A 27,557-nucleotide genomic window follows, 5' to 3' on the forward strand; every position below is an offset into this window, starting at 1 on the left:
ATAGGTATGTATATGTGCGTGTGTGGACGTTTATGTATATACATGTGTATGTGGGTGGGTTGGGCCATACTTCTGTCTGTTTCCTTGTGCTACCTCACTAATGCTGGAGACAGCGACAAAGTATAATATATATATATTTTTTTTTTTTTTTTTTTTTTTTGCTTTGTCGCTGTCTCCCGCGTTTGTGAGGTAGCGCAAGGAAACAGACGAAAGAAATGGCCCAACCCACCCCCATACACATGTATATACATACACGTCCACACACGCAAATATATATACCTACACAGCTTTCCATGGTTTACCCCAGACGCTTCACATGCCCTGATTCAATCCACTGACAGCACGTCAACCCCTGTATACCACATCGATCCAATTCACTCTATTCCTTGCCCTCCTTTCACCCTCCTGCATGTTCAGGCCCTGATCACACAAAATCTTTTTCACTCCATCTTTCCACCTCCAATTTGGTCTCCCACTTCTCCTCGTTCCCTCCATCTCAGACACATATATCCTCTTGGACAATCTTTCCTCACTCATTCTCTCCATGTGCCCAAACCATTTCAAAACACCCTCTTCTGCTCTCTCAACCACGCTCTTTTTACTTCCACACATCTCTCTTACCCTTACGTTACTTACTCGATCAAACCACCTCACACCACACATTGTCCTCAAACATCTCATTTCCAGCACATCCAACCTCCTGCGCACAACTCTATCCATAGCCCACGCCTCGCAACCATACAACATTGTTGGAACCACTATTCCTTCAAACATACCCATTTTTGCTTTCCGAGATAATGTTCTCGACTTCCACACATTCTTCAAGGCTCCCAGGATTTTCGCCCCCTCCCCCACCCTATGATCCACTTTCGCTTCCATGGTTCCATCTGCTGCCAGATCCACTCCCAGATATCTAAAACACTTCACTTCCTCCAGTTTTTCTCCATTCAAACTTACCTCCCAATTGACTTGACCCTCAACCCTACTGTACCTAATTACCTTGCTCTTATTCACATTTACTCTTAACTTTCTTCTTTCACACACTTTATCAAACTCAGTCACCAGCTTCTGCAGTTTCTCACATAAATCGGCCACCAGCGCTGTATCATCAGCAAACAACAACTGACTCACTTCCCAAGCTCTCTCATCCCCAACAGACTTCATACTTGCCCCTCTTTCCAAAACTCTTGCATTCACCTCCCTAACAACCCCATCCATAAACAAATTAAACAACCATGGAGACATCACACACCCCTGCCGCAAACCTACATTCACTGAGAACCAATCACTTTCCTCTCTTCCTACACGTACACATGCTTTACATCCTCGATAAAAACTTTTCACTGCTTCTAACAACTTGCCTCCCACACCATATATTCTTAATACCTTCCACAGAGCATCTCTATCAACTCTATCATATGACTTCTCCAGATCCATAGATGCTACATACAAATCCATTTGCTTTTCTAAGTATTTCTCACATACATTCTTCAAAGCAAACACCTGATCCACACATCCTCTACCACTTCTGAAACCACACTGCTCTTCCCCAATCTGATGCTCTGTACATGCCTTCACCCTCTCAATCAATACCCTCCCATATAATTTACCAAATACTCAACAAACTTATACCTCTGTAATTTGAGCACTCACTCTTATCCCCATTGCCTTTGTACAATGGCACTATGCAAGCATTCTGCCAATCCTCAGGCACCTCACCATGAATCATACATACATTAAATAACCTTACCAACCAGTCAACAATACAGTCACCCCCTTTTTTTTTAATAAATTCCACTGCAATACCATCCAAACCTGCTGCCTTGCCGGCTTTCATCTTCCGCAAAGCTTTTACTACCTCTTCTCTGTTTACCAAATCATTTTCCCTAACCCTCTCACTTTGCACACCACCTCGACCAAAACACCCTATATCTGCCACTCTATCATCAAACACATTCAACAAACCTTCAAAATACTCACTCCATCTCCTTCTCACATCACCACTACTTGTTATCACCTCCCCATTTGCGCCCTTCACTGAAGTTCCCATTCGCGGAAGATGAAAGCCGGGAAGGGAGCGGGAGGCTGGAAATCCTCCCCTCTCGTTTTTTTTTTTTTTTTTTTTTTTTTTTTTTTTTTTTTTTTTTTTTTTCAAAAAGAAGGAACAGAGGGGGGCCAGGTGAGGATATTCCACAAAGGCCCAGTCCTCTGTTCTTAACGCTACCTCGCTAACGCGGGAAATGGCAGATAGTTTAAAAAAAAAAAAAAAGTTTGTTGAGTATTCCTGGTAAATTATATGGGAGGGTATTGATTGAAAGGGTGAAGGCATGTACAGAGCATCAGATTGGGGAAGAGCAGTGTGGTTTCAGAAGTGGTGGAGGATGTGTGGATCAGGTGTTTGCTTTGAAGAATGTATGTGAGAAATACTTAGAAAAGCAAATGGATTTGTATGTAGCATTTATGGATCTGGAGAAGGCATATGATAGAGTTGATAGAGATGCTCTGTGGAAGGTATTAAGAATATATGGTGTGGGAGGCAAGTTGTTAGAAGCAGTGAAAAGTTTTTATCGAGGATGTAAGGCATGTGTACGTGTAGGAAGAGAGGAAAGTGATTGGTTCTCAGTGAATGTAGGTTTGCGGCAGGGGTGTGTGATGTCTCCATGGTTGTTTAATTTGTTTATGGATGGGGTTGTTAGGGAGGTGAATGCAAGAGTTTTAGAAAGAGGGGCAAGTATGAAGCCTGTTGTGGATGAGAGAGCTTGGGAAGTGAGTCAGTTGCTGTTCGCTGATGATACAGCGCTAGTGGCTGATTCATGTGAGAATCTGCAGAAGCTGGTGACTGAGTTTGATAAAGTGTGTGAAAGAAGAAAGCTAAGAGTAAATGTGAATAAGAGCAAGGTTATTAGGTACAGTAGGGTTGAGGGTCAAGTCAATTGGGAGGTAAGTTTTAATGGAGAAATACTGGAGGAAGTAAAGTGTTTTAGATATCTGGGAGTGGATCTGGCAGCGGATGGAACCATGGAAGCGGAAGTGGATCATAGGGTGGGGGAGGGGCGAAAATCCTGGGAGCCTTGAAGAATGTGTGGAAGTCGAGAACATTATCTCGGAAAGCAAAAATGTGTATGTTTGAAGTAATAGTGGTTCCAACAATGTTGTATGGTTGTGAGGCGTGGGCTATGGATAGAGTTGTGCGCAGGAGGATGGATGTGCTGGAAATGAGATGTTTGAGGACAATGTGTGGTGTGAGGTGGTTTGATCGAGTAAGTAACGTAAGGGTAAGAGAGATGTGTGGAAATAAAAAGAGCTTGGTTGAGAGAGCAGAAGAGTGTGTTTTGAAATGGTTTGGGCACATGGAGAGAATGAGTGAGGAAAGATTGTCCAAGAGGATATATGTGTCAGAGGTGGAGGGAACGAGGAGAAGTGGGAGACCAAATTGGAGGTGGAAAGATGGAGTGAAAAAGATTTTGTGTGATCGGGGCCTGAACAAGCAGGAGGGTGAAAGGCGGGCAAGGAATAGAGTGCATTGGATCGATGTGGTATACAGGGGTTGACGTGCTGTCAGTGGATTGAATCAGGGCATGTGAGGCAACTGGGGTAAACCAGCTGTGTAGGTATGTATATTTGCGTGTGTGGACGTATGTATATACATGTGTATGGGGGTGGGTTGGGCCATTTCTTTCGTCTGTTTCCTTGCGCTACCTCATAAACGCGGGAAACAGCGACAAAGCAAAAAAAAAAAAAAATATTAAGAATATATGGTGTGGGAGGCAAGTTGTTAGAAGCAGTGAAAGGTTTTTATCGAGGATGTAAGGCATGTGTACGTGTAGGAAGGGAGGAAAGTGATTGGTTCTCAGTGAGTGTAGGTTTGTGGTAGTGGTGTGTGATGTCTCCATGGATGTTTAATTTGTTTAAGGATGAGGTTGTTGGGGAAGTGAATGCAAGAGTTTTGGAAAGAGGGGCAAGTATGCAGTCTGTTGTGGATGAGAAAGCTTGGGAAGTGAGTCAGTTGTTGTTCGCTGATGATACAGCGCTAGTGGCTGATTCATGTGAGAATCTGCAGAAGCTGGTGACTGAGTTTGATAAAGTGTGTGAAAGAAGAAAGCTAAGAGTAAATGTGAATAAGAGCAAGGTTATTAGGTACAGTAGGGTTGAGGGTCAAGTCAATTGGGAGGTAAGTTTTAATGGAGAAATACTGGAGGAAATAAAGTGTTTTAGACATCTGGGGGCGGATCTGGCAGCGGATGTAACCATGGAAGTGGAAGTGAGTCATAGGGTGGGGGAGGGGGCAAAAATTGTGGGAGCCTTGAAGAATATTTGGAAGTCGAGAACATTATCTCGGAAAGCAAAAATGGGTATGTTTGAAGGAATAGTAGTTCCAACAATGTTATATGGTTGTGAGGCGTGGGCTATGGATAGAGTTGTGCGCAGGAGGGTGGATGTGCTGGAAATGAGATGTTTGAGGACAATATGTGGTGTGAAGGGTAAGAGAGATGTGTGGAAATAAAAAGAGCGTGGTTGAGAGAGCAGAAGAGGTTGTTTTGAAATGGTTTGGTCACATGGAGAGAATGAGTGAGGAAAGATTGACCAAGAGGATATATGTGTCGGAGGTGGAGGGAACGAGGAGAAGTGGGAGACCAAATTGGAGGTGGAAAGATGGAGTGAAAAAGATTTTGAGTGATCGGGGCCTGAACATGCAGGAGGGTGAAAGGCGTGCAAGGAATAGAGTGAATTGGAACGATGTGGTATACCGGGGTCGACGTGCTGTCAATGGATTGAACCAGGGCATGTGAAGCGTCTGGGGTAAACCATGGAAAGCTGTGTGGGTCCTGGATGTGGAAAGGGAGCTGTGATTTCGGTGCATTATTACATGACAGCTAGAGACTGAGTGTGAACGAATGGGGCCTTTGTTGTCTTCCTAGTGCTACCTCGCACGCATGAGGGGGGAGGTTATTCCATGTGTGGCGAGGTGGCGATTGGAATAAATAAAGGCAGGCAGTATGAATTATGTACATGTGTATATATGTATATGTCTGTGTGTGTATATATATGTGTACATTGAGATGTATAGGTATGTATATTTGCGTGTGTGGATGTGTATGTATATACATGTGTATGTGGGTGGATTGGGCAATTCTTTCATCTGTTTCCTTGTGCTACCTCACTAACGCGGGAGACAGCAACAAAGCAAAATTACTAAAATGGATAAATAAATATATATACACATGTATATGGACATATAGAGAGTGAGTGAGGGAATGTTGACAGAGAGGATATATATGTCAGAGGTGGAGGGAACAAGGAGAAGCAGGAGACCAAATTGAAGGTCGAAGGATGGAGTGTATGTGTTAATGAGATTGCCTTGATTAGGAAATTCATTTCCATGTAGCATCTCAAGTTTGCCTCTGGGTTTTACATATTTGACCCTTGACAAGACTGTTCAGCTGAGTCTGTGAACCCCACAGAAGTTGCATGCCTGTATGCATTTGCCCTACCCATTGGGAATTGGATTCTTGGTGATAAATTGGTGTTACTGGTGGAAGTTTGCCATGACCCAGGCAATGTACTCCAATGCAGGATTAAGGAGTTCATAGTATTCAGAACATAAGTTCTTTTGTGCTCATATTTTCATATATATTATGAAACCTTACACTGTTTTGCATCTTACTTTGTATTCAAGTTTTAATTGAGTTGTAAATTAGCCTTAACATTTGATTATTTTTTTTTATTCAGGTGTGGAATATATTTAGTGAGAGTTAAACCTGAATATGAATAACAATATAATATAATCTTATTTTTTTTCCAGACCACTCCAAAAAGGCGATCGAACAGTGATGCAAGTAGTGTGGGAGGTAGTGCCAAGCGAATGAAAACAGAAAAAGATTCACTGTTAACGTCATCCCCAATAAGTCACAATTCAAAGGCCAGAGTGTCTGCTCTTCTTAACAGACCAGTTCACATTGAAAGACCGGTAAGTGTTTGCCATAGTTTTTTATAAGTGCAGTGCCATGTGCAGGAGCATATCAAAATTTCCTCTCTTCCAAAGATTCTTTTTTAATGTTAATAAATCCAACTGCAATACTTGGACCACTTGCTGAAGAATATCTTGTAGATTCATCATTCACATAAATGAAACAGTTACAATGCTTTTACTTGAAATGAGAATGTGTGGACAAAATGGTATCATGAGTAGTTTTTTTTTATAAGGCTAACTTTGCCCTTTTAAACTTGCTATGAAAAGTCATCCTCCTTTATCAGGGGAGTTACCTGTGATGTGAGCATTACTATACACTGTTGTCTCAAGGCTTAAAATTAACTGAACCAATTTTACCTTATTGTTGCCACCCCTTCAGAGTGAGAGTGGAAGATGTTGTAAAAGCTTTTGGTAAAATTTTGAAAAATAAAGGTACTCTTCAAGTACATGGAGGGAAAGTATAACTCAGAATAACAAGTCCCCAACTTACTATTGGATCATATTCTTGGGCACTGTTCATAAGTCAGAAAATTTAAGATGACCGTTTGCATAGAATTAGAGTAAATACCCATACCTGCCTGTAATAATATAGTGAATATTGTACTATGAATTGTGGCAACTTTTAAAGCTTAATTTTTTGTTTTCAAAGCTATTGATCAAGTTGTAGGACAGATATAAAATGACAAAAACAAAAAAGAGACTGTGTCACCTTCATCATATTTGAACCTTAGATCTAAATCATTTGTTACTGGGTAACTCAGATTTTTAATGCTAACAAACACATTACTCTTATGGTACTTAATTGTAGCATTGTTACTACTATTAAATGTTTACGTCTTGAAGAACGTAGATTATATTACTGAAGATATGTTGAAATAATGATGAGCATCCTAGTTCTCAGCAGTAGCATATGTAAACACCAACTGATCTCATGTTGCCCCAATATTGGCTTGTTCAGTGTTAGGGTTTGACTTGTACAACAGGTACATACCTGAATAAGAATTTTCAGTTGAAAAAGTTAAGGTTGACCAATACAATGGGTAGTTACTGTAGTTATTAAAACATCACATTAACAACATTTAATGAAAAAATAGAAATCTAAGTTGTTCTGTTGTACATACATATGGGTGATTGTCTGTATTTCAAACAAGGAATTAGATAGTATTTTTTACAGCTTGTTTGTAAGTATGGTTGTTTGTAAGTTAGGGACTTCCAGTGCTCTTTCTCAACTCTAGACAGAACCCTTTGAGTATTAGAAAGAGCATTGTTCACAGACAGTCAGAATACTTCAGCAGAGTTTTAAAAATTTGCCAGTTTACCTCCATGCAACAGCTTCATCCTTTTCAGCCACCATGATACCTGTTAGGCCAGCTAATGCTCATGGAAACTTAACATCTATATGGCAACCCACCCTTGCCTAAGATATTGACTTTGAGTGAGAATTGCACCTCTATCTGCTAGTCTTGTTACTCATTTGTTTACAGTACCACTGTGTGGTTCTGTTGACTTTTTCTTTTATAATGCTTGACATTACAAGGGCAAAGCATGCCATAGTCAAAGGACATCATAGGTGAAAGGAACAAAGTAAGCCTAAAGGATATATGATTATATCCATTAGGACCCTGCAGATGTCTGTAGCCTTGCCTCATAAAGTGTCTGTAGACTTGACTCTCAAAGGCAGAATGGTTGTAGGAATATTCAGGGAAATGGAGGAAGAAGATTCCACAGCTTAGTTGTTCAAGAGAAGAAGGTTTCATAGTGGCATTTTTCTCAAGTGGCTGGTGTCCACACTGGAACAGTGCGAAGCAGCAGTTAGATACATTTCTTAGGTAAAACCTTTAGAGAGGGATGTGCAGACAGCTCATAAGAACAGTGTCCAGAATAATACTGTTGAATGAGGAAAAGAGTAGCAACATTATACCATACAGAAAGGATGGTTGAAGAAAGGTGATACTTAGAAATTAATGGGACAGAAGGCTTTTGATTCTACTCCTGTTAATAAAATGGAAGAAGAACCACCCCAAACATGTGAGCAGTCTTCCATACTAAGGATTTTAAAAGCCACTGTAATTGGGAAGAAGCTTCTCATGTGAAGAATGATTCTGGCACTTATATAACACTCTCATATGTTGATAAGAAGGTCCTTTGATGTTGATTATGTAGAGTTTCCAGGACAGAGTGGAGGATATGGTTATTCCCATGTTTATGTTATGATAGGGTTGAATGTTTTTGTTTTGAAATTGAACAGAGGGAATTGAATGTCTCTTGGAAAAAGTTATAAGGAAGATGTGTTCATTAAGAGGGAAAGGATGAGTACTAGAAGGTGAATGGCAGGGAAAGCAAATTAAAAAGTGGAAAGTGAAAGTGGAATTTTGAGCTTAAGATGAATATGATTAGAAGTTCAAAAGATCATTTGGAGATAAGAGTTGGAGATAAGTCATATAGGAGAGGAGAATTTCACCAGTAGATCAGGTGTTTGTAAAGATGAGAGTTAAGGGGAGTTTCAGACTGGAGGTAGTTGAAGAGAAAGCATTAGGGTCATAGTTGGAAGTCTAAGAGTGGTATCCTTACTTAGGGATAGTGCATACCATAGCATGTTTCCAAGAGGAAGGAAATTTAAGGATTTTAAACAGATGAAGTAGGCAAACAAGGACTGGAGCTTACTCAGAGGCACATTCCTTTAGGATTCTGGGAGGTATTCCATCTTGGCTACATGACTTAATGACTTGGAACTATGTGATTACTCAAAAGATCATGCATGAGGAAAGTATCGTGGATGTTGACATAGATTCAGTGGAAGGAAATGGGGACAAGGAATCAGCAGCACAGTTGAGTTTAAGGAAAAGAAGATTCCAAAAAGAGTGGCCCTATCACTTAGAGAGTTATTTATGGATTGATATGATTGAAAGACATGAAGTAAGACTGAGTTACATATGTTATTGGATATGATTTTGGGAAAGAAGTAGTGGGTGTTCTCAGAAGTCAGACCAGCAAATTCATTTTATGAAGATATGCTTGACTTCACACACAACAGCTATATTGTGCTTCTAAGCAGATATAAAACTGAAGTGGGATTCATGGTATGGTAAGTTCTATCCTTGATGCGACAGACATTGAAGCTTGAGTGATCAAACCATGTTTAGGGAAGAGGGGAAGAAGGATATACAGTGGTGCTGTCACAAAGTATGAAAGGGTGTTAGAGAGCATGGATGGGATGGATCAAGAATAGTGTGGGTGACAGGAAAAAGTGGAATTGTGAAGCCTTCATGGGTATATGTATATGAAGACTGTGAGGTAAGGATGAAATGCAGCTTAAGGGAGTAGGTGAGGAATGGGGGTAATTAGGGAAACAGTACTGGCACTTAAGAGATATGCATAGTAAGTGAGCAGATTAGAAAGGGTAGTAAGAGGTAGAGAAAGAAGTGAATTTGCAGGTAAAAAAGAAAAGATAGGTAAATGGGTAATGCATACAGAGAAGGAGTGCAAATCATTGGGAGATATATAAGAAAAAGTGACTAGAAGTCAAGAGGAAGATGCAATGGTTGAAAAAGAGTGCAAATGAGAGTTGGGGTCAGCAAGTATTAATGAACTCTAGGGACAGTAGGATGCTTCTATAGGAGGTTAATAATTTATGAAAAACAGGGATCAAAAGGGATCATCGGTGAAGGGGGCAAATGGGGAAGTGGTATTAGGTAGTGATAAAGAGGAGTTGGAGTGAGTATTTTGAAGGACTATTGAATGTGTTTACTGATAGGATGGCTGATGTAGGATGTTTGGGTTGGGGTAGTATGCAAAGTGATAAAGTCACAGAGAGTGGTTTCATGAAGAGAGAAGAGGTTGTAAGTCTTACACAAGATGAAATTTGACAAGACAGCTGGAGTGGATTGTATTGTAGTTGAATTTTTTAAGAAAGGGGGGTGACTTTGTTGTTGATTGGTTTGTTAGGATTTCCATTGTATGTTTAGATCATGGTGAAGTGCCAGAGGACTTGCAGAATGTATGTATATTCTCACTGTATAAAGGCAAGGGGTATAAAGATGAGTGTTCAAACAATAGAGGTATAAGTTTGTTGAGTGTACCTGGTAAGTTGTGTGGAAGGGCTGTGATTGAAAGGCTGAAGGCATATACAGAACATCAGGTTAGGGAGGAACAGTGTGGTTTCAGAAGTGGTAGAGGATTTGTAGATCAGTTGTTTGTTGTAAGGAATGTGTGTGAGAAATACTTGAGGAAAAATATTTGATTTGTATATGGCATCTATGGATCTGGAGAAAACACATGAAAGGGTTGATAGAGATGCCTTGTGGAATGTCAAAAGGATATATGGTGTGGGATGAAAGCTGCCTGAAGCAGTGAGAAATTTTTATCAAGGGTATAAGGCTTGTGTATGAGTTGGAAGAGAGGATAGTAAAGGGTTCCAGGGGAAGGTTGGTTTGTAGCACGGTTGCCTGATGTTACCATGGGTGTTTATTTTGTTTATGGATGGGATTGTGAGGGAGGTAAATGCGAGAGTCTTGGAGAGAGGGGCAAGTATGCAGTGTATCCTGCTGGATTGGGCTTGAAGCAGCTTGCAGTTGGACAACACTGACATGATTAGTATATATAGGTATACATAAGTATACTTATGTAAGTAGGAGAGATGGCCAGAGAGCGTTATTGGATTACGTGTTAATTGACAGGCGTGCGAAAGAGAGACTTTTGGATGTTAATGTGCTGAGAGGTGCAACTGGAGGGATGTCTGATCATTATCTTGTGGAGGCTAAGGTGAAGATTAGTATGGGTTTTCAGAAAAGAGGAGTGAATGTTGGGGTGAAGAAGGTGGTGAGAGTAAGTGAGCTTGGGAAGGAGACCTGTGTGGGGAAGTACCAGGAGAGACTGTGTACAGAATGGAAAAAGGTGAGAACAATGGAAGTAAGGGGAGTGGGGGAGGAATGGGATGTATTTAGGGAATCAGTGATGGATTGCGCAAAAGATGCTTGTGGCATGAGAAGAGTGGGAGGTGGGCTGTTTAGAAAGGGTAGTGAGTGGTGGGATGAAGAAGTAAGAGTATTAGTGAAAGAGAAGAGAGAGGCATTTGGACGATTTTTGCAGGGAAAAAATGCAATTGAGTGGGAGAAGTATAAAAGAAAGAGACATGAGGTCAAGAGAAAGGTGCAAGAGGTGAAAAAAAGGGCAAATGAGAGTTGGGGTGAGAGGCTATCAGTAAATTTTAGGGAGAATAAAAAGGTGTTCTGGAAGGAGGTAAATAGGGTGCGTAAGACAAGGGAGCAAATGGGAACTTCAGTGAAGGGCGTAAATGGGGAGGTGATAACAAGTAGTGGTGATGTGAGAAGGAGATGGAATGAGTATTTTGAAGATTTGTTGAATGTGTCTGATGACAGAGTGGCAGATATAGGGTGTTTTGGTCGAGGTGGTGTGCAAAGTGAGAGGGTTAGGGAAAATGATTTGGTAAACAGAGAAGAGGTAGTAAAAGCTTTGCGGAAGATGAAAGCCGGCAAGGCAGCAGGTTTGGATGGTATTGCAGTGGAATTTATTAAAAAAGGGGGTGACTGTATTGTTGACTGGTTGGTAAGGTTATTTAATGTATGTATGACTCATGGTGAGGTGCCTGAGGATTGGCGGAATGCGTGCATAGTGCCATTGTACAAAGGCAAAGGGGATAAGAGTGAGTGCTCAAATTACAGAGGTATAAGTTTGTTGAGTATTTCTGGTAAATTATATGGGAGGGTATTGATTGAGAGGGTGAAGGCATGTACAGAGCATCAGATTGGGGAAGAGCAGTGCGGTTTCAGAAGTGGTAGAGGATGTGTGGATCAGGTGTTTGCTTTGAAGAATGTATGTGAGAAATACTTAGAAAAGCAAATGGATTTGTATGTAGCATTTATGGATCTGGAGAAGGCATATGATAGAGTTGATAGAGATGCTCTGTGGAAGGTATTAAGAATATATGGTGTGGGAGGCAAGTTGTTAGAAGCAGTGAAAAGTTTTTATCGAGGATGTAAGGCATGTGTACGTGTAGGAAGAGAGGAAAGTGATTGGTTCTCAGTGAATGTAGGTTTGCGGCAGGGGTGTGTGATGTCTCCATGGTTGTTTAATTTGTTTATGGATGGGGTTGTTAGGGAGGTAAATGCAAGAGTCCTGGAAAGAGGGGCAAGTATGAAGTCTGTTGGGGATGAGAGAGCTTGGGAAGTGAGTCAGTTGTTGTTCGCTGATGATACAGCGCTGGTGGCTGATTCATGTGAGAAACTGCAGAAGCTGGTGACTGAGTTTGGTAAAGTGTGTGGAAGAAGAAAGTTAAGAGTAAATGTGAATAAGAGCAAGGTTATTAGGTACAGTAGGGTTGAGGGTCAAGTCAATTGGGAGGTGAGTTTGAATGGAGAAAAACTGGAGGAAGTGAAGTGTTTTAGATATCTGGGAGTGGATCTGTCAGCGGATGGAACCATGGAAGCGGAAGTGGATCATAGGGTGGGGGAGGGGGCGAAAATTTTGGGAGCCTTGAAAAATGTGTGGAAGTCGAGAACATTATCTCGGAAAGCAAAAATGGGTATGTTTGAAGGAATAGTGGTTCCAACAATGTTGTATGGTTGCGAGGCGTGGGCTATGGATAGAGTTGTGCGCAGGAGGATGGATGTGCTGGAAATGAGATGTTTGAGGACAATGTGTGGTGTGAGGTGGTTTGATCGAGTAAGTAACGTAAGGGTAAGAGAGATGTGTGGAAATAAAAAGAGCGTGGTTGAGAGAGCAGAAGAGGGTGTTTTGAAATGGTTTGGGCACATGGAGAGAATGAGTGAGGAAAGATTGACCAAGAGGATATATGTGTCGGAGGTGGAGGGAACGAGGAGAAGAGGTGGAAAGATGGAGTGAAAAAGATTTTGTGTGATCGGGGCCTGAACATGCAGGAGGGTGAAAGGAGGGCAAGGAATAGAGTGAATTGGAGCGATGTGGTATACAGGGGTTGACGTGCTGTCAGTGGATTGAATCAAGGCATGTGAAGCGTCTGGGGTAAACCATGGAAAGCTGTGTAGGTATGTATATTTGCGTGTGTGGACGTGTGTATGTACATGTGTATGGGGGGGGGGTTGGGCCATTTCTTTCGTCTGTTTCCTTGCGCTACCTCGCAAACGCGGGAGACAGCGACAAAGTATAAAAAAAAAAAAAAAAAAAATGGTGCTGTGGAACACTTCTGGTTTTCAAAACTTGATGCTGCAGTGTGTAAAATACAATACATTAAGTTTGTTTACTCGTACCCAGTTTGACAAAACCCGGGAAGGAAGGGACCTCTGTATTTATATTGAGAAGGTTCAGAAGTAAACCAAAGGTTAAGTGCATTGGAAGAGTGGTCATTACAGTTGGGAACTTGTAGTATCTTGATTATCTGTTCCAGTTCACTAAGTGACCTTGGCTCTGCATGGATCATATTGAATAGAATGTAACCAATCCTGGTAGTGTACATTGAAATCCCCTGCATAGAAGACTTCATCGTGTAAATGTGAAGAGAGCAGTGCTTCATTGCAGGAAGCCATATAGTCATAGAGTAGAAAGTCAAAGAGTTTTACTCACATAGTAGGAGAAACTCATGGTAAAATATACAGAACAAAAGACAAAATTATAAAAGGTAGAGAAATTTTGAGCCAGATGGCTGACTTAAGAGCCACAGGGCAGGCTTTGGGAGTTCTGTATGACAGTTGGTGCAAACACAACCCTTAGAGCAGAAACATAAGTAGAGATTTAATAGTGAAAAGGGGACACAACCTTGGACAGTTGTGTTTCAGAGTGGTGATGAGCAGTGGAGGAAATGGACAAATGGTGTTCCACAGAGGGAAGGTTAAATTTGAGACTTGAACCAAGTCTGGGAGCTGTGTCTGAATCCAGTTGTTTGATGTTGTTCATGGGGTTCCTGGGAACCATCCTTAACCCTCCTTGATCATTGGTGCCATTCTGATGTGGTACTGGGGTATCTGAATGAAGATGTACTGCTTTTATTTTCAAGAAAAAAAAATGGAAAACTTAGTGGAGAGTAAGAGGTTGTGTGAATAACATGTTGATAAATATTGTGTTCAAGAGGGAGAGATTGTAATTTTTGGATTAGGAGCAAGCAGCCCACATGTAAATGAGGCATGGAGAAAAGACAGCTTGCCCAGGCCAGGGAGGGGAATGTTACTATCAGCACATTGCTGGCTCATTGCAGTACTGTTACTAACCCCTGATGTTAATGTCTGTCAAGTTGTTGGACTCCATCTACCTACTCTTTCTGTTGCTTCTGCTTTCATTTGTTTGGTGTTTTCATGTCATTAAATTCATATCTTGCCTTTAGAGATAACAGATTTGTATGATTTTCTTTTGATTGCGCCTGGAGATAGTAAGAGTTTTGTCTTTTTCATCAGGCTAGGTAGCTAGTCAGGTGTTCATGAATTTGTCACACATTGTATGAACATGACATGAATAGAGACCATGTCTCTATTGACAAATCAACTTTGTAAGTGAAAAAGTGAGAAGTTAATTTATAGGAGCAGAAGTTTCTGCATCCCTTTAATGGCTGGAAATGGGTTGATGATATGAAGTAAAATATGGGGGATGAGTGATTTTGGCAAGAAGTGGTGAAAACCTTGGATGATGAATATTGGCAAGGTAGCTGGAGTGGATGGTATTGCAGTTGGATTTCTTAAGAATGAGTGTGACTGTCTTGTTTTCTGTATTGTTAAGATTTTCAGAGAATGTATGGATCATGGTGAGCTCATGTGCTTGAGGATTGGCAGAATACATGTATAGTGCCATTGTATTAAGGCAAGGTGGACAAAGGTGAGTGTTCAAATTATAGATGTATTAGTTTAAATGGTGTACCTAGCAAGTTGTATGGACAAGAAGTAATTGAAAGGGTGGTGACATGCACAGAGCTTCACACTAGGGAGGAACATTATGGTTTCAGGAATGGTAGAGTTTGTGAGATTGGGGTGTTACAAATGTATGGTATGGGAGGAAAACTGTAGGGATAGGGAGCTGTGGTTTTGGTTCATTGCATTTGACAGCTTTGAAGAATGTATGTGAGAAATACTTAGACAAACATGCATTTATATGTAGCATTTATGGATCTGGAGAGGGCATATGATATGGTTAATACAGATGTTTTGTGGAAGGTATTAACAGTATATGGTGTGGGAGGTAAGTTGGTAGAAGCAGTGAAAAGTTTTTACCAAGGATGGAAGGTATGTGTACGATTAGGAAGAGAGTAAAGTGATTGGTTCCCAGTGAATGTCGGTTTGCGGAAGGGGTGCATGATGTCTCCATGGTTGTTTAATTTGTTTATGGATGGGGTAGTTAGGGAGGTAAATGCAAGAGTTTTGGAGAGAGGGGCAAGTATGCAGTCGGTTATGGATGAGAGGGCTTGGGAAGTGAGTCAGTTGATGTATGCTGATGATACAGTGCTGGTGGCTGATTCAGGCGAGAAACTGCGAAAGCTGGTGACTGAGTTTGGTAAAGTGTTTGAAAGAAGAAAGTTGAGAGTAAATGTGAATAAGAGCAAGGTTATTAGATTAGGTACAGTATAGTTGAGGGACAAGTCAATTGGGAGGTAAGTTTGAATGGGAAAACTGGAAGAAGCGAAGTGTTTTAGATGTCTGGGAATGGATTTGGCAGCAGATGGAACCATGGAAGCGGAAGTGAGTCACAGGGTGGGGGAAGGGGCGAAAGTTCTGGGAGCATTGAAAAATTTGTGGAAGGCGAAAACATTATCTCGGAAAGCAAAAATAGGTGTGTTTGAAATGGTTCCAACAATGTTATATGGTTGCGAGGCGTGGGCTATAGATAGGGTTGTGCAGGGGAGAGTGGATGTGTTGGAAATGGGATGTTTCAGGACAGTATGTTGTGTGAGGTGGTTTGATCGAGTAAGTAATGAAAGGGTAAGAGAGATGTGTGGTAATAAAAGGAGTGTGTTTGAGAGAGCAGAAGAGGGTGTATTGAAATGGTTTGGTCACATGGAGAGAATAAGTGAGGAAAGATTGAGGATATATGTGTCAGAGGTGGAGGGAACGAGAAGTGGGAGACCAAATTGGAGGTGGAAGGATGGAGTGAAAAAGATGTTGAGCGATCAGGGCCTGAACATGCAGGAGGGTGAAAGGCGTGCAAGGAATAGAGTGAATTGGAACAATGTGGTATACTGGTGTCGACGTGCTGTCAATGGATTGAATCAGGGCATGTGAAGCATCTGGGGTAAACCATGGAAAGTTTTGTGAGGCCTGGATGTGGAAGGGGATCTGTGGTTTTGGTGCATTACACATGACAGCTACAGACTGCTTGAACAAATGTGGCCTTTGTTGTCTTTTCCTAGCACTACCTTGCGCGCATGTTGGGGTAGGGGGTTGTCATTTCATGTGTGGTAGGGTAGTGATGGGAGCAGCTGAGTGAGTGTGTTAGTAGTTTTGATGCACAAGACCAGGTTATAGTGATGGGTGATTTGAATGCAAAGGTGAGTAATGTGACAGTTGAGGGAATAATTGATATACATGGGGTGTTCAGTGTTGTAAATGGAAATGGTGAAGAGCTTGTAGATTTATGTGCTGAAAAAGGAGTGGTGATTGGGAATACCTGGTTTAAAAAGAAAGATGTACATAAGTATACGTATGTAAGTAGGAGAGATGGACAGAGAGTGTTATTGGATTACGTGTTAATTGATAGGCACAAGAAAGAGAGACTTTTGGATGTTAATGTGCTGAGAGGTGCACCTGGAGGGATGTCTGATTATTATCTTGTGGAGGCGAAGGTGAAGATTTGTAGAGGTTTTCAGAAAAGAAGAGAGAATGTTGGGGTGAAAAGAGTAGTGAGAGTAAGTGAGCTTGGGAAGGAGACTTGTGTGAGGAAGTACCAGGAGAGACTGAGTACAGAATGGAAAAAGGTGAGAACAAAGAATGTAAGGGGAGTGGGGGAGGAATGGGATGCTTATGGCATGAGAAGCGTGGGAGGTGGGCAGATTAGAAAGGGTAGTGAGTGGTGGGATGAAGAAGTAAGATTATTAGTGAAAGAGAAGAGAGAGGCATTTGGACAATTTTTTGCAGGGAAATAATGCAAATGAGTGGGAGATGTATAAAAGAAAGAGGCAGGAGGTCAAGAGAAAGTTGCAAGAGGTGAAAAAGAGGGCAAGTGAGAGTTGGGGTGAGAGAGTATCATTAAATTTTAGGGAGAATAAAAAGATGTTTTGGAAGGAGGTAAATAAAGTGCGTAAGACAAGGGAACAAATGGGAACTTCAATGAAGGGGGCTAATGGGGAGGTGATAACAAGTAGTGGTGATGTGAGAAGGAGATGGAGTGAGTATTTTGAAGGTTTGTTGAATGTGTTTGATGGTAGAGTGGCAGATATAGGGTGTTTTGGTTGAGGTGGTGTGCAAAGTGAGAGGGTTAGGGAAAATGATTTGGTAAACAGAGAAGAGGTAGTAAAAGCTTTGCGGAAGATGAAAGCCGGCAAGGCAGCAGGTTTGGATGGTATTGCAGTGGAATTTATTAAAAAAGGGGGTGACTGTATTATTGACTGGTTGGTAAGGTTATTTAATGTATGTATGACTCATGGTGAGGTGCCTGAGGATTGGCGGAATGCGTGCATAGTGCCATTGTACAAAGGCAAAGGGGATAAGAGTGAGTACTCAAATTACAGAGGTATAAGTTTGTTGAGTATTCCTGGTAAATTATATGGGAGGGTATTGATTGAGAGGGTGAAGGCATGTACAGAGCATCAGATTGGGGAAGAGCAGTGTGGTTTCAGAAGTGGTAGAGGATGTGTGGATCAGGTGTTTGCTTTGAAGAATGTATGTGAGAAATACTTAGAAAAGCAAATGGATTTGTATGTAGCATTTATGGATCTGGAGAAGGCATATGATAGAGTTGATAGAGATGCTCTGTGGAAGGTATTAAGAATATATGGTGTGGGAGGCAAGTTGTTAGAAGCAGTGAAAAGTTTTTATCGAGGATGTAAGGCATGTGTACGTGTAGGAAGAGAGGAAAGTGATTGGTTCTCGGTGAATGTAGGTTTGCGGCAGGGGTGTGTGATGTCTCCATGGTTGTTTAATTTGTTTATGGATGGGGTTGTTAGGGAGGTGAATGCAAGTGTTTTGGAAAGAGGGGCAAGTATACAGTCTGTTGTGGATGGGAGAGCTTCGGAAGTGAGTCAGTTGTTGTTCGCTGATGATACAGCGCTGGTGGCTGATTTGGGTGAGAAACCACAGAAGCTGGTGACTGAGTTTGGTAAAGTGTGTGAAAGAAGAAAGCTGAGAGTAAATGTGAATAAGAGCAAGGTTATTAGGTACAGTAGGGTTGAGGGACAAGTCAATTGGGAGATAAGTTTGAATGGAGAAAACTGGAGGAAGTGAAGTGTTTTAGATATCTGGGAGTGGATTTGGCAGCGGATGGAACCATGGAAGCGGAAGTGGATCATAGGGTTGGGGAGGGGGCGAAGGTTCTGGGAGCGTTGAAAAATGTGTGGAAGTCAAGAACGTTATCTTTGAAAGTAAAAGTGAGTATGTTTGAAGGAATAGTGGTTTCAACAATGTTATGTGGCTGCAAGGGGTGGGCTATAGATAGAGTTGTGCGGAGGAGGGTGGATGTGCTGGAAATGAGATGTTTGAGGACAATATGTGGTTTGAGGTGGTTTGATCGAGTAAGTAATGAAAGGGTAAAAGAGATGTGTGATGGTAAAAAGAGTGTGGTTGAGAGAGCAGAAGAGGGTGTTTTGAAATGGTTTGGTCACATGGAGAGAATGATTGAGGAAAGATTGACAAAGAGGATATATGTATCAGAGGTGGAGGGAACAAGGAGAAATGGGAGACCAAATTGGAGGTGGAAAGATGGAGTAAAAAAGATTTTGAGTGATTGGGGCCTGAATATGCAGGAGGGTGAAAGGCATGCAAGGAATAGAGTGAATTGGAACGATGTGGTATACCGGGTTCGATGTGCTGTCAATGGATTGAACCAGAGCATGTGAAGCGTCTGGGGTAAACCATGAAAAGTGTTGTGGGCCTTGGATGTGGAAAGGGAGCTGTGGTTTCGGTGCATTATACATGACAGCTAGAGACTGAGGGTGAACAAATGTGGCCTTTGTGTCTTTTCCTAGCACTACCTCGTGCACATACGGGGGGAGGGGTTGTCATTTCATGTGTGGCGGGTTGGCAACGGGAATGAATAAGGGCAGACAGTATGAATTATGTACATGTGAATATATGTATATGTCTGTATGAGTATTTATATGTATACGTTGAGATGTATAGGTATGTATATGTGCGTGTGTGGACGTGTATGTATATTCATGTGTAGGGGGTGGGTTGGGCCATTCTTTCGTCTGTTTCCTTGCGCTACCTCGCTAATGCGGGAGACAGCGACAAAGTATAATAAAAATAGAAAAAAATGAATAAATAAATGTAGATATGATGATCACTCTAGTCTGTGATGAAAGTTATAAAGGTGAAATAGCACTTCAGTAAGAGTTCATATATTTTTACTTAAAATGTAATTTTTCTGTACATGTGGCACGACATGTTTCATGGAGACAATTCACTTCACAAGGTGCCATTACTTAACTGAGTTATTTAAATCTCAGCATCACTGTGGAGTGCTGCCATCTAGCATCTACCACTACAGACTACACACTGACTTGATCAGCAGTAACACTTAAAATGAAGAGTGATTAAAGGGGGGGGGTCATATGGTGTGTATCCAGGTTTATGATGTCAATGGCTTAAACCAGGGCAAATGAAGTGATCAGGATAAACATTGGGGCTTGATTGTGGATGATTGTTGCATTACATATGACAGCTCGAGAGTAAATGTGTTTGAATGAAGCTGTTGTTTGTCTGTTCATAACTCTACCTTGCTAAGTTGGGAGAAGCATTTCTTTTTAGAAGAAATCTGTTTTTGGTAAAATTTGGTGTTTATTCTCCTGTATCATTTGGAATTCTTCAGCAAGTTTTGAGTGTCATTATGTGGTTTCAGTGCTTGAATGCAAAGATATAATAAAATGACTATAGTGTTTGGGAAAATCCTGATAAAAATATGATATTAGGTTCATGGGTTTTGGATTTCATTAACAGTTTTTTAAGTTAAAGGAGGCTCTAGCTTTTTGATCTCCAAAAAGAGGTCCTTAAAGAGGATCTTATGTAGTAATAAAAGATCTGTTAATGCTGTATACACAGTAGAGCTTACCTGTTGTAGGAGAAAGTTACCAGTTTATTGGTTAAAGTTGATAGTATATATTGAGTGGGTGTTTGATTTTAAAGTATTCAAAATAAATATCAGTAAAGCATTTTGATAAACTTTTTTAAAGCTGTCACCTTATACTGATTTATGTAAAAATATTGTGTTTTGTTACTTCCAAGCATGAATTTTTATACAAAAGAAAACAGTGATGTTATATTTTTATACAGTCTGCTACAAAATGTTTCATTTATTCCAATCGTTCAGTATACATATCAATATACTTTTTTTTCCTTAACATTCACAGGTGACTCCGCCCTTGGATGTGGGTAGTGTCAGTCAGACTCTGAAAGACAAGAAAATAGAACCATCTGGGTTAAAGTTTGGGTTTTTAGGCCTGGGTATAATAGGATCTGGCATTGTTAAAAACCTTCTTAACAGTGGACACAGTGTTATGGTGTGGAACAGATCTTCAGAAAAGGTATGTATTGTATAGTACATCTTTTGTATTTTGTTCATATTTTATTGTTGATATTTCAGAACAGGATGGATTCATTGTTTTTATTTCATGGCTTCTTCAACAGAAGTTACATTCATGGCAAATACAGGAACTGTGCACTATTGTCAAGTGAAAATGAAGTATGAAGGAAATGAGGAAAGACAATAATGGTGAAAAATGTTAACTTCAGAAATTTTCAAAAATGAAACAAAAAAAAAAATAGAGGCAAACTGATATTGATTAGTAGATAGATAGTTTTTTCATACATGATCGCAGATAGATATATATATTATTTATTTATCTTTGTTGCTGTCTCCTGCGTTAGCGAGGTAGCGCAAGGAAACAGACGAAAGAATGGCCCAACCCACCCACATCCACATGCACATACATACACGTCCACACACGCAAATATATATACCTATACATCTCAACATATACATACACAGACATATACATATATACACATGTACATAAATGGATTTGTATGTAGCATTTATGGATCTGGAGAAGGCATATGATAGAGTTGATAGAGATGCTCTGTGGAAGGTATTAAGAATATATGGTGTGGGAGGCAAGTTGTTAGAAGCAGTGAAAAGTTTTTATCGAGGATGTAAGGCATGTGTACGTGTAGGAAGAGAGGAAAGTGATTGGTTCTCAGTGAATGTAGGTTTGCGGCAGGGGTGTGTGATGTCTCCATGGTTGTTTAATTTGTTTATGGATGGGGTTGTTAGGGAGGTGAATGCAAGAGTTTTGGAAAGAGGGGCAAGTATGAAGTCTGTTGGGGATGAGAGAGCTTGGGAAGTGAGTCAGTTGTTGTTCGCTGATGATACAGCGCTGGTGGCTGATTCATGTGAGAAACTGCAGAAGCTGGTGACTGAGTTTGGTAAAGTGTGTGAAAGAAGAAAGTTAAGGGTAAATGTGAGTAAGAGCAAGGTTATTAGGTACAGTAGGGTTGAGGGTCAATTCAATTGGGAGGTGAGTTTGAATGGAGAAAAACTGGAGGAAGTGAAGTGTTTTAGATATCTGGGAGTGGATCTGTCAGCGGATGGAACCATGGAAGCGGAAGTGGATCATAGGGTGGGGGAGGGGGCGAAAATTCTGGGAGCCTTGAAGAATGTGTGGAAGTCGAGAACATTATCTCGGAAAGCAAAAATGGGTATGTTTGAAGGAATAGTGGTTCCAACAATGTTGTATGGTTGTGAGGCATAGACTATGGATAGAGTTGTGTGCAGGTGGATGGATGTGCTGGAAATGAGATGTTTGAGGACAATGTGTGGTGTGAGGTGGTTTGATCGAGTAAGTAACGTAAGGGTAAGAGAGATGTGTGGAAATAAAAAGAGCCTGGTTGAGAGAGCAGAAGAGGGTGTTTTGAAATGGTTTGGTCACATGGAGAGAATGAGTGAGGAAAGATTGACCAAGAGGATATATGTGTCGGAGGTGGAGGGAACGAGGAGAAGAGGGAGACCAAATTGGAGGTGGAAAGATGGAGTGAAAAAGATTTTGTGTGATTGGGGCCTGAACATGCAGGAGGGTGAAAGGAGGGCAAAGAATAGAGTGAATTGGAGCGATGTGGTATACCGGGGTTGACGTGCTGTCAGTGGATTGAATCAAGGCATGTGTATGGGGGTGGGTTGGGCCATTTCTTTCGTCTGTTTCCTTGCGCTACCTCACAAACGCGGGAGACAGCGACAAAGAAAAAAAAAAAAAAAAAACATAATTCATACTGTCTGCCTTTATTCATTCCTATTGCCACCCCGCCACACATGAAATAACAACCCCCTCCCCCTGCATGTGCGCGAGATAGCAATAGGAAAAGACAACAAAGGCCACATTCGTTCAAATTCAGTCTCTAGCTGTCATGTATAATGCACCGAAACCACGGCTCCCTTTCCACATCCAGGCCCCACAGAACTTTCCATGGTTTACCTCAGACACTTCACATGCCGTGGTTCAATCCATTGACAGCACGTCGACCCCGGTATACCACATTGTTCCAATTCACTCTATACCTTGCCCGCCTTTCACCCTCCTGCATGTTCAGGCCCCGATCACTCAAAATCTTTTTCTTTCCATCTTTCCACCTCCAATTTGGTCTCCCACTTCTCGTTCCCTCCACCTCTGACACATATATCCTCTTGGTCAATCTTTCCTCACTCATTCTCTCCATGTGACCAAACCATTTCAAAACACCCTCTTCTGCTCTCTCAACCACACTCTTTTTATTACCACACATCTCTCTTACCCTATTATTACTTACTCGATCAAACCACCTCACACCACATATTGTCCTCAAACATCTCATTTCCAGCACATCCACCCTCCTCCACACACCTCTATCTGTAGCCCACGCCTCGCAACCATATAACATTGTTGGAATCATTATTCCTTCAAACATACCCATTTTTGCTTTCCGAGATAATGTTCTTGACTTCCACACATTCTTCAATGCTTCCAGAACTTTCATCCCCTCCCCCACCCTATGATTCACTTCCGCTTCCATGTTTCCATCTGCTGCCAAATCCACTCCCAGATATCTAAAACACTTCACTTCCTCCAGTTTTTCTCCATTCAAACTTACCTCCCAATTGACTTGTCCCTCAACCCTACTGTACCTAATAACCTTGCTCTTATTCGCATTTACTCTCAGCTTTCTTCTCTCTCACACTTTACTAAACTCAGTCACCAGCTTCTGCAGTTTCTCACACGAATCAGCCACCAGCACTGTATCATCAGTGAACAACAACTTACTCACTTCCCAAGCTCTCTCATCCACAACAGACTGCATACTTGCCCCTGTTTCCGAAACTCTTGCATTCACCTCCCTAACAACCCCATCCATAAACAAATTTAACAACCATGGAGAAATCACACACCCCTGCAAATCCATTTGCTTTTCTAAGTATTTCTCACATACATTCTTCAAAGCAAACACCTGATCCACATATCCTCTACCACTTCTGAAGCCACAGTGACGCTGTTTACCTTATCAAACCAACATTCACTGAGAACCAATCACTTTCCTCTCTTCCTACACGTACACATGCCTTACATCCTAGATAAAAACTTTTCACTGCTTCTAACAACTTGCCTCCCACACCATATATTCTTAATACCTTCCACAGAGCATCTCTATCAACCTTATCTTATGCCTTCACCAGATCCATAAATGCTACATACAAATCCATTTGCTTTTCTAAGTATTTCTCACATACATTCTTCAAAGCAAACACCTGATCCACATAACCTCTACCACTTCTGAAACCACAGTGACGCTGTTTACCTTATCAGTGAGGTAGCACCAGGAAACGGACGAAGAATGGCCAATCAACTCATATACATATATAAAAACATAAAAACCCATACATGCACATATACATATCATCATATACACATATACATACATAGACATATACATATATACACATGTACATATTCATACTTGCTTGCCTTCATCCTTTCCAGGCACTGCCCCACTCAACAGGAAACAGCATCACTACCCCCTGCTTCAGTGAGTTAGCATCAGGAAAACTGACAAAAAAGGCCACATTCGTTTACACTCAGTCTCTAGCTGTCACGTATAATGCACTGAAACCACAGCTCCCTTTCCCACATCCAGGCCCCACAGACTTTTCCATTGTTTACCCCAGATTTTTCACATGCCCTGGTTCAGTCCATTGACAGCATGTCAACCCTGGTATACCACATCGTTCCAATTCTCTCTGTTCCTTGCACATCTTTCCAATTCACTCTGTTCCTTACACACCTCTCACCCTTTTGTATATTCAGGCCTTAATCACTCAAAATCTGTCGCTACATCCTTCCACCTCTAATTTTGTCTCCCACTTCTCCATGTTCCCTCCACCTCTGACACATATATCCTCTTTATCAATCTTTCCTTACTCATTCTCTCCATATGTCCAGACCATTTCAACACACTCTTTTCTGCTCTCTCAACCACACTCTTTTTATTTCCATGCATCTCTCTTACTACCCTTTGATTACTTACTCAATCAAACCACCTCACACCACGTATTGTCCCCTTACATTTCATTTCCAACATGTCCAGCTTCCTCCATACAACCCTATTTATAGCTCATGCCTTGCATCCATATATATTATTATTCCTTCAAACAAACCTATTTTTGCTCTCCAACATAACTTTCCTTCCACACATTCTTCATCTCTTCCAGAACCTTCGCCCCCTCCCCCACCCTGTGACTCACTTCCACTTCCATGGTTCCATTTGCTGCGAAGTCCACTCCCAGATATCTAAAACACTTCACTTCCTCCAGTTTTACCCTCAACTTATTCCTTTCACACACTTTTCCAAACTCAGTCACCAACTTCTGCAGTTTCTCACTCAAATTAGCCACCAGAGCTGTATCATCAGCAAACAACATCTGACTTACTTTCCAGGCCCTCTCATCCCCAACAGACTGCATACTTGCCCCTCTCTCCAAAACTCTTGCATTTACCTCCCTAACCACCCCATCCATAAACAAGTTAAACAACCATGGAGACATTACATCCCTGCCACAAACCGACCTTCACTGGGAACCAATCACTCTCTTCCTACTCGTATACATGCCTTACATCCTTGGTAAAATCTTTTCACTGCTTCTAGCAACTTACCTCCCACACCATATACTCTTAAGACATTCCACAAAGAATCTCTATCAACCCTATCATATGCCTTCTCTAGATCCATAAATGCTACTTACAATTCCATCTGTTTTGCTAAGTATTTCACAAATACATCTGTTATTCTAAGTATTTCTCACACACATTCTTCAAAGCAAACATCTAATCCACACATCCTCTGCCACTTCTGTGAAACCACTGTGCTTTTCCTGAATCTGATACTCTATACATGCCTTCACCCTCTCAATCAATATCCTTCCAAAGAATTTCCCAGGAATATTCAACAAACTTATGCCTCTGTAGTTTGAACACTCACCTTTATCCCCTTTGCAGTGGCACTATGCATGCATTCCACCACAAAGCTTTCACTACCTCTTCTCACACAATTCTCCTTGACCCTCTCACTTTGCACACCACCCCGACCTAAACACCCTACATCTGCCACTCTTTCATCAAACACATCAACAAACATTCAAAATACTCACTCCATCTCACTTCATCACTACCTGTTATTTCTTTTCCCCTTGCCCTCTTCACCGACGTTCCCATTTGTTCTGTTGTCTTACACATGTTATTTACCTCTCCGTAACATCTTTTTATTCTCCCTAAAGTTTAATGATACTCTTTATTCTTCCTACAGTTTAATGATACTCTCTCACCCTCTTTTTCAACCCTTGCACCTTCCTCTTGACCTTCTGCTATTTTCTTGCATACATCTCCCGGTCATTTGCACTCCTTCCATAAAAGTATCAGCCAAGCACCTCTCTTTTCTCTTTCACTAACAACTTATCTTCATCCCACCACTTGCTACCCTTTCTAATCTCCCACCTTTCTCATGCCACATGCAACTTTTACACATGACAGCACTGCTTCCCTAAATACATCTCATTCCTCACCAACTCCCCTCTTTTCATTTGTTCTCACTTTTTACCATTTTACACTCAATCTCTCCTGGTACTTCTTCACACAAGTCTCCTGTCCAAACTCACTTACCCTCACTGTTCTCTTCTCCCCAACGTTCTCTCTTCTTTTTTTTTGAAAACCTCTACAAATCTTCACCTTTGCCTCTACAAGATAGTGATCAGATATCCCTCCCTGCCCCTTTTAGCACATAAATATCCAAAAGTCTCTCTTTTGCACACATTTAAATTAACTCATAATCCAGTAGTGCCCTTTGACCATCTCTCCTACTCACATATGTATGCTTATGTATATCTCTCATTTTAAACCAGGTATTCCCAATCACTAATCTCAGCATACAAATCCACAAGCTCTTCACCATTTCCATTCACAACACTGAATACCTCATGTACACCAATTATACCTTCAACTGCTACATTACTCACCTTCACATTTAAATCACCCATCAGTCATTCCTAGTCTCGTACACCAAAGCTGCTAACTCACTCACTCAGCTGCTCCCAAAACACTTGCCTCTCATGATCTTTCTTCTCATGACAAGGTGCATAAGCACCAATCATCGCCCATCTCTCTCCATCGCCTTTTAGTTTTACCCATATCAGTCTAGAATTTACTTTTACACACTCTATCACATACTCTCATAACTCCTGCTTCAGGAGTATTGCTACTCCTTCCTTTGCTCTAGTCCTCTTAACAACTCCTGACTTTACTCCCAAGACTTTTCCAAACCATTCTTCCCCTTTACCCTTGCACTTTGTTTCACTCAAGAGCCAGAACATCCAGGTTTCCTTCCTCTGACATACACCATGCTTGTGCTCAAAAAATTCAAGAATATCATTGAATATTTACATACACTTACTTTCCTGCCCCAGGATCTCCCGTAAGTTTCCTAGGCCACAAAGGAAGCTAGCTACATCCACTGCTTAAGACCACAGGTCAAGAAGTGGGAAGTTGGTGTGTATGTGTACTTCAGGTGCAGGACCATTGAGTAGTAAATGTTTAGTGTTTTCACAAAGGAAATTTCTTCGTGGACGTAAGGGGTGTAATGATATGTTGAATGAATTGGTGTTTGTAATTTTGGACAAAGTCTGTTTTCAGCTGTAGATGATGAGTACAACTCAAACATATTATTATTATTATTATTATTTATTTTTTTATATTATTTTGCTTTGTCGCTGTCTCCCGCGTTTGCGAGGTAGTGCAAGGAAACAGACGAAAGAAATGGCCCAACCCACCCCCATGTATATACATACACGTCCCCACACGCAAATATACATACCCATACATCTCAATGTACACATATATATACACACACAGACATATACATATATACACATGCACACAATTCACACTGTCTGC

At 41.2% G+C, this 27,557-nt stretch overlaps 1 protein-coding gene across 1 annotated transcript in view; it reads left to right on the forward strand.

Moving 5' to 3' along the window:
- Positions 1–27,557, forward strand: part of Ndf (Nucleosome-destabilizing factor) — a 224,419-nt gene that overhangs the window by 94,840 nt on the left and 102,022 nt on the right. Inside the window, exons 6-7 of the mRNA XM_071670757.1 lie at positions 5,804–5,968; positions 20,445–20,618. Of these exons, the coding sequence (XP_071526858.1) occupies positions 5,804–5,968; positions 20,445–20,618 (339 nt within the window). The remainder of the gene's footprint in view (positions 1–5,803; positions 5,969–20,444; positions 20,619–27,557) is intronic.

This window comes from Panulirus ornatus, chromosome 15, assembly GCF_036320965.1.
Source record: "Panulirus ornatus isolate Po-2019 chromosome 15, ASM3632096v1, whole genome shotgun sequence".
Taxonomy (NCBI): Eukaryota; Metazoa; Arthropoda; class Malacostraca; order Decapoda; family Palinuridae; genus Panulirus; species Panulirus ornatus.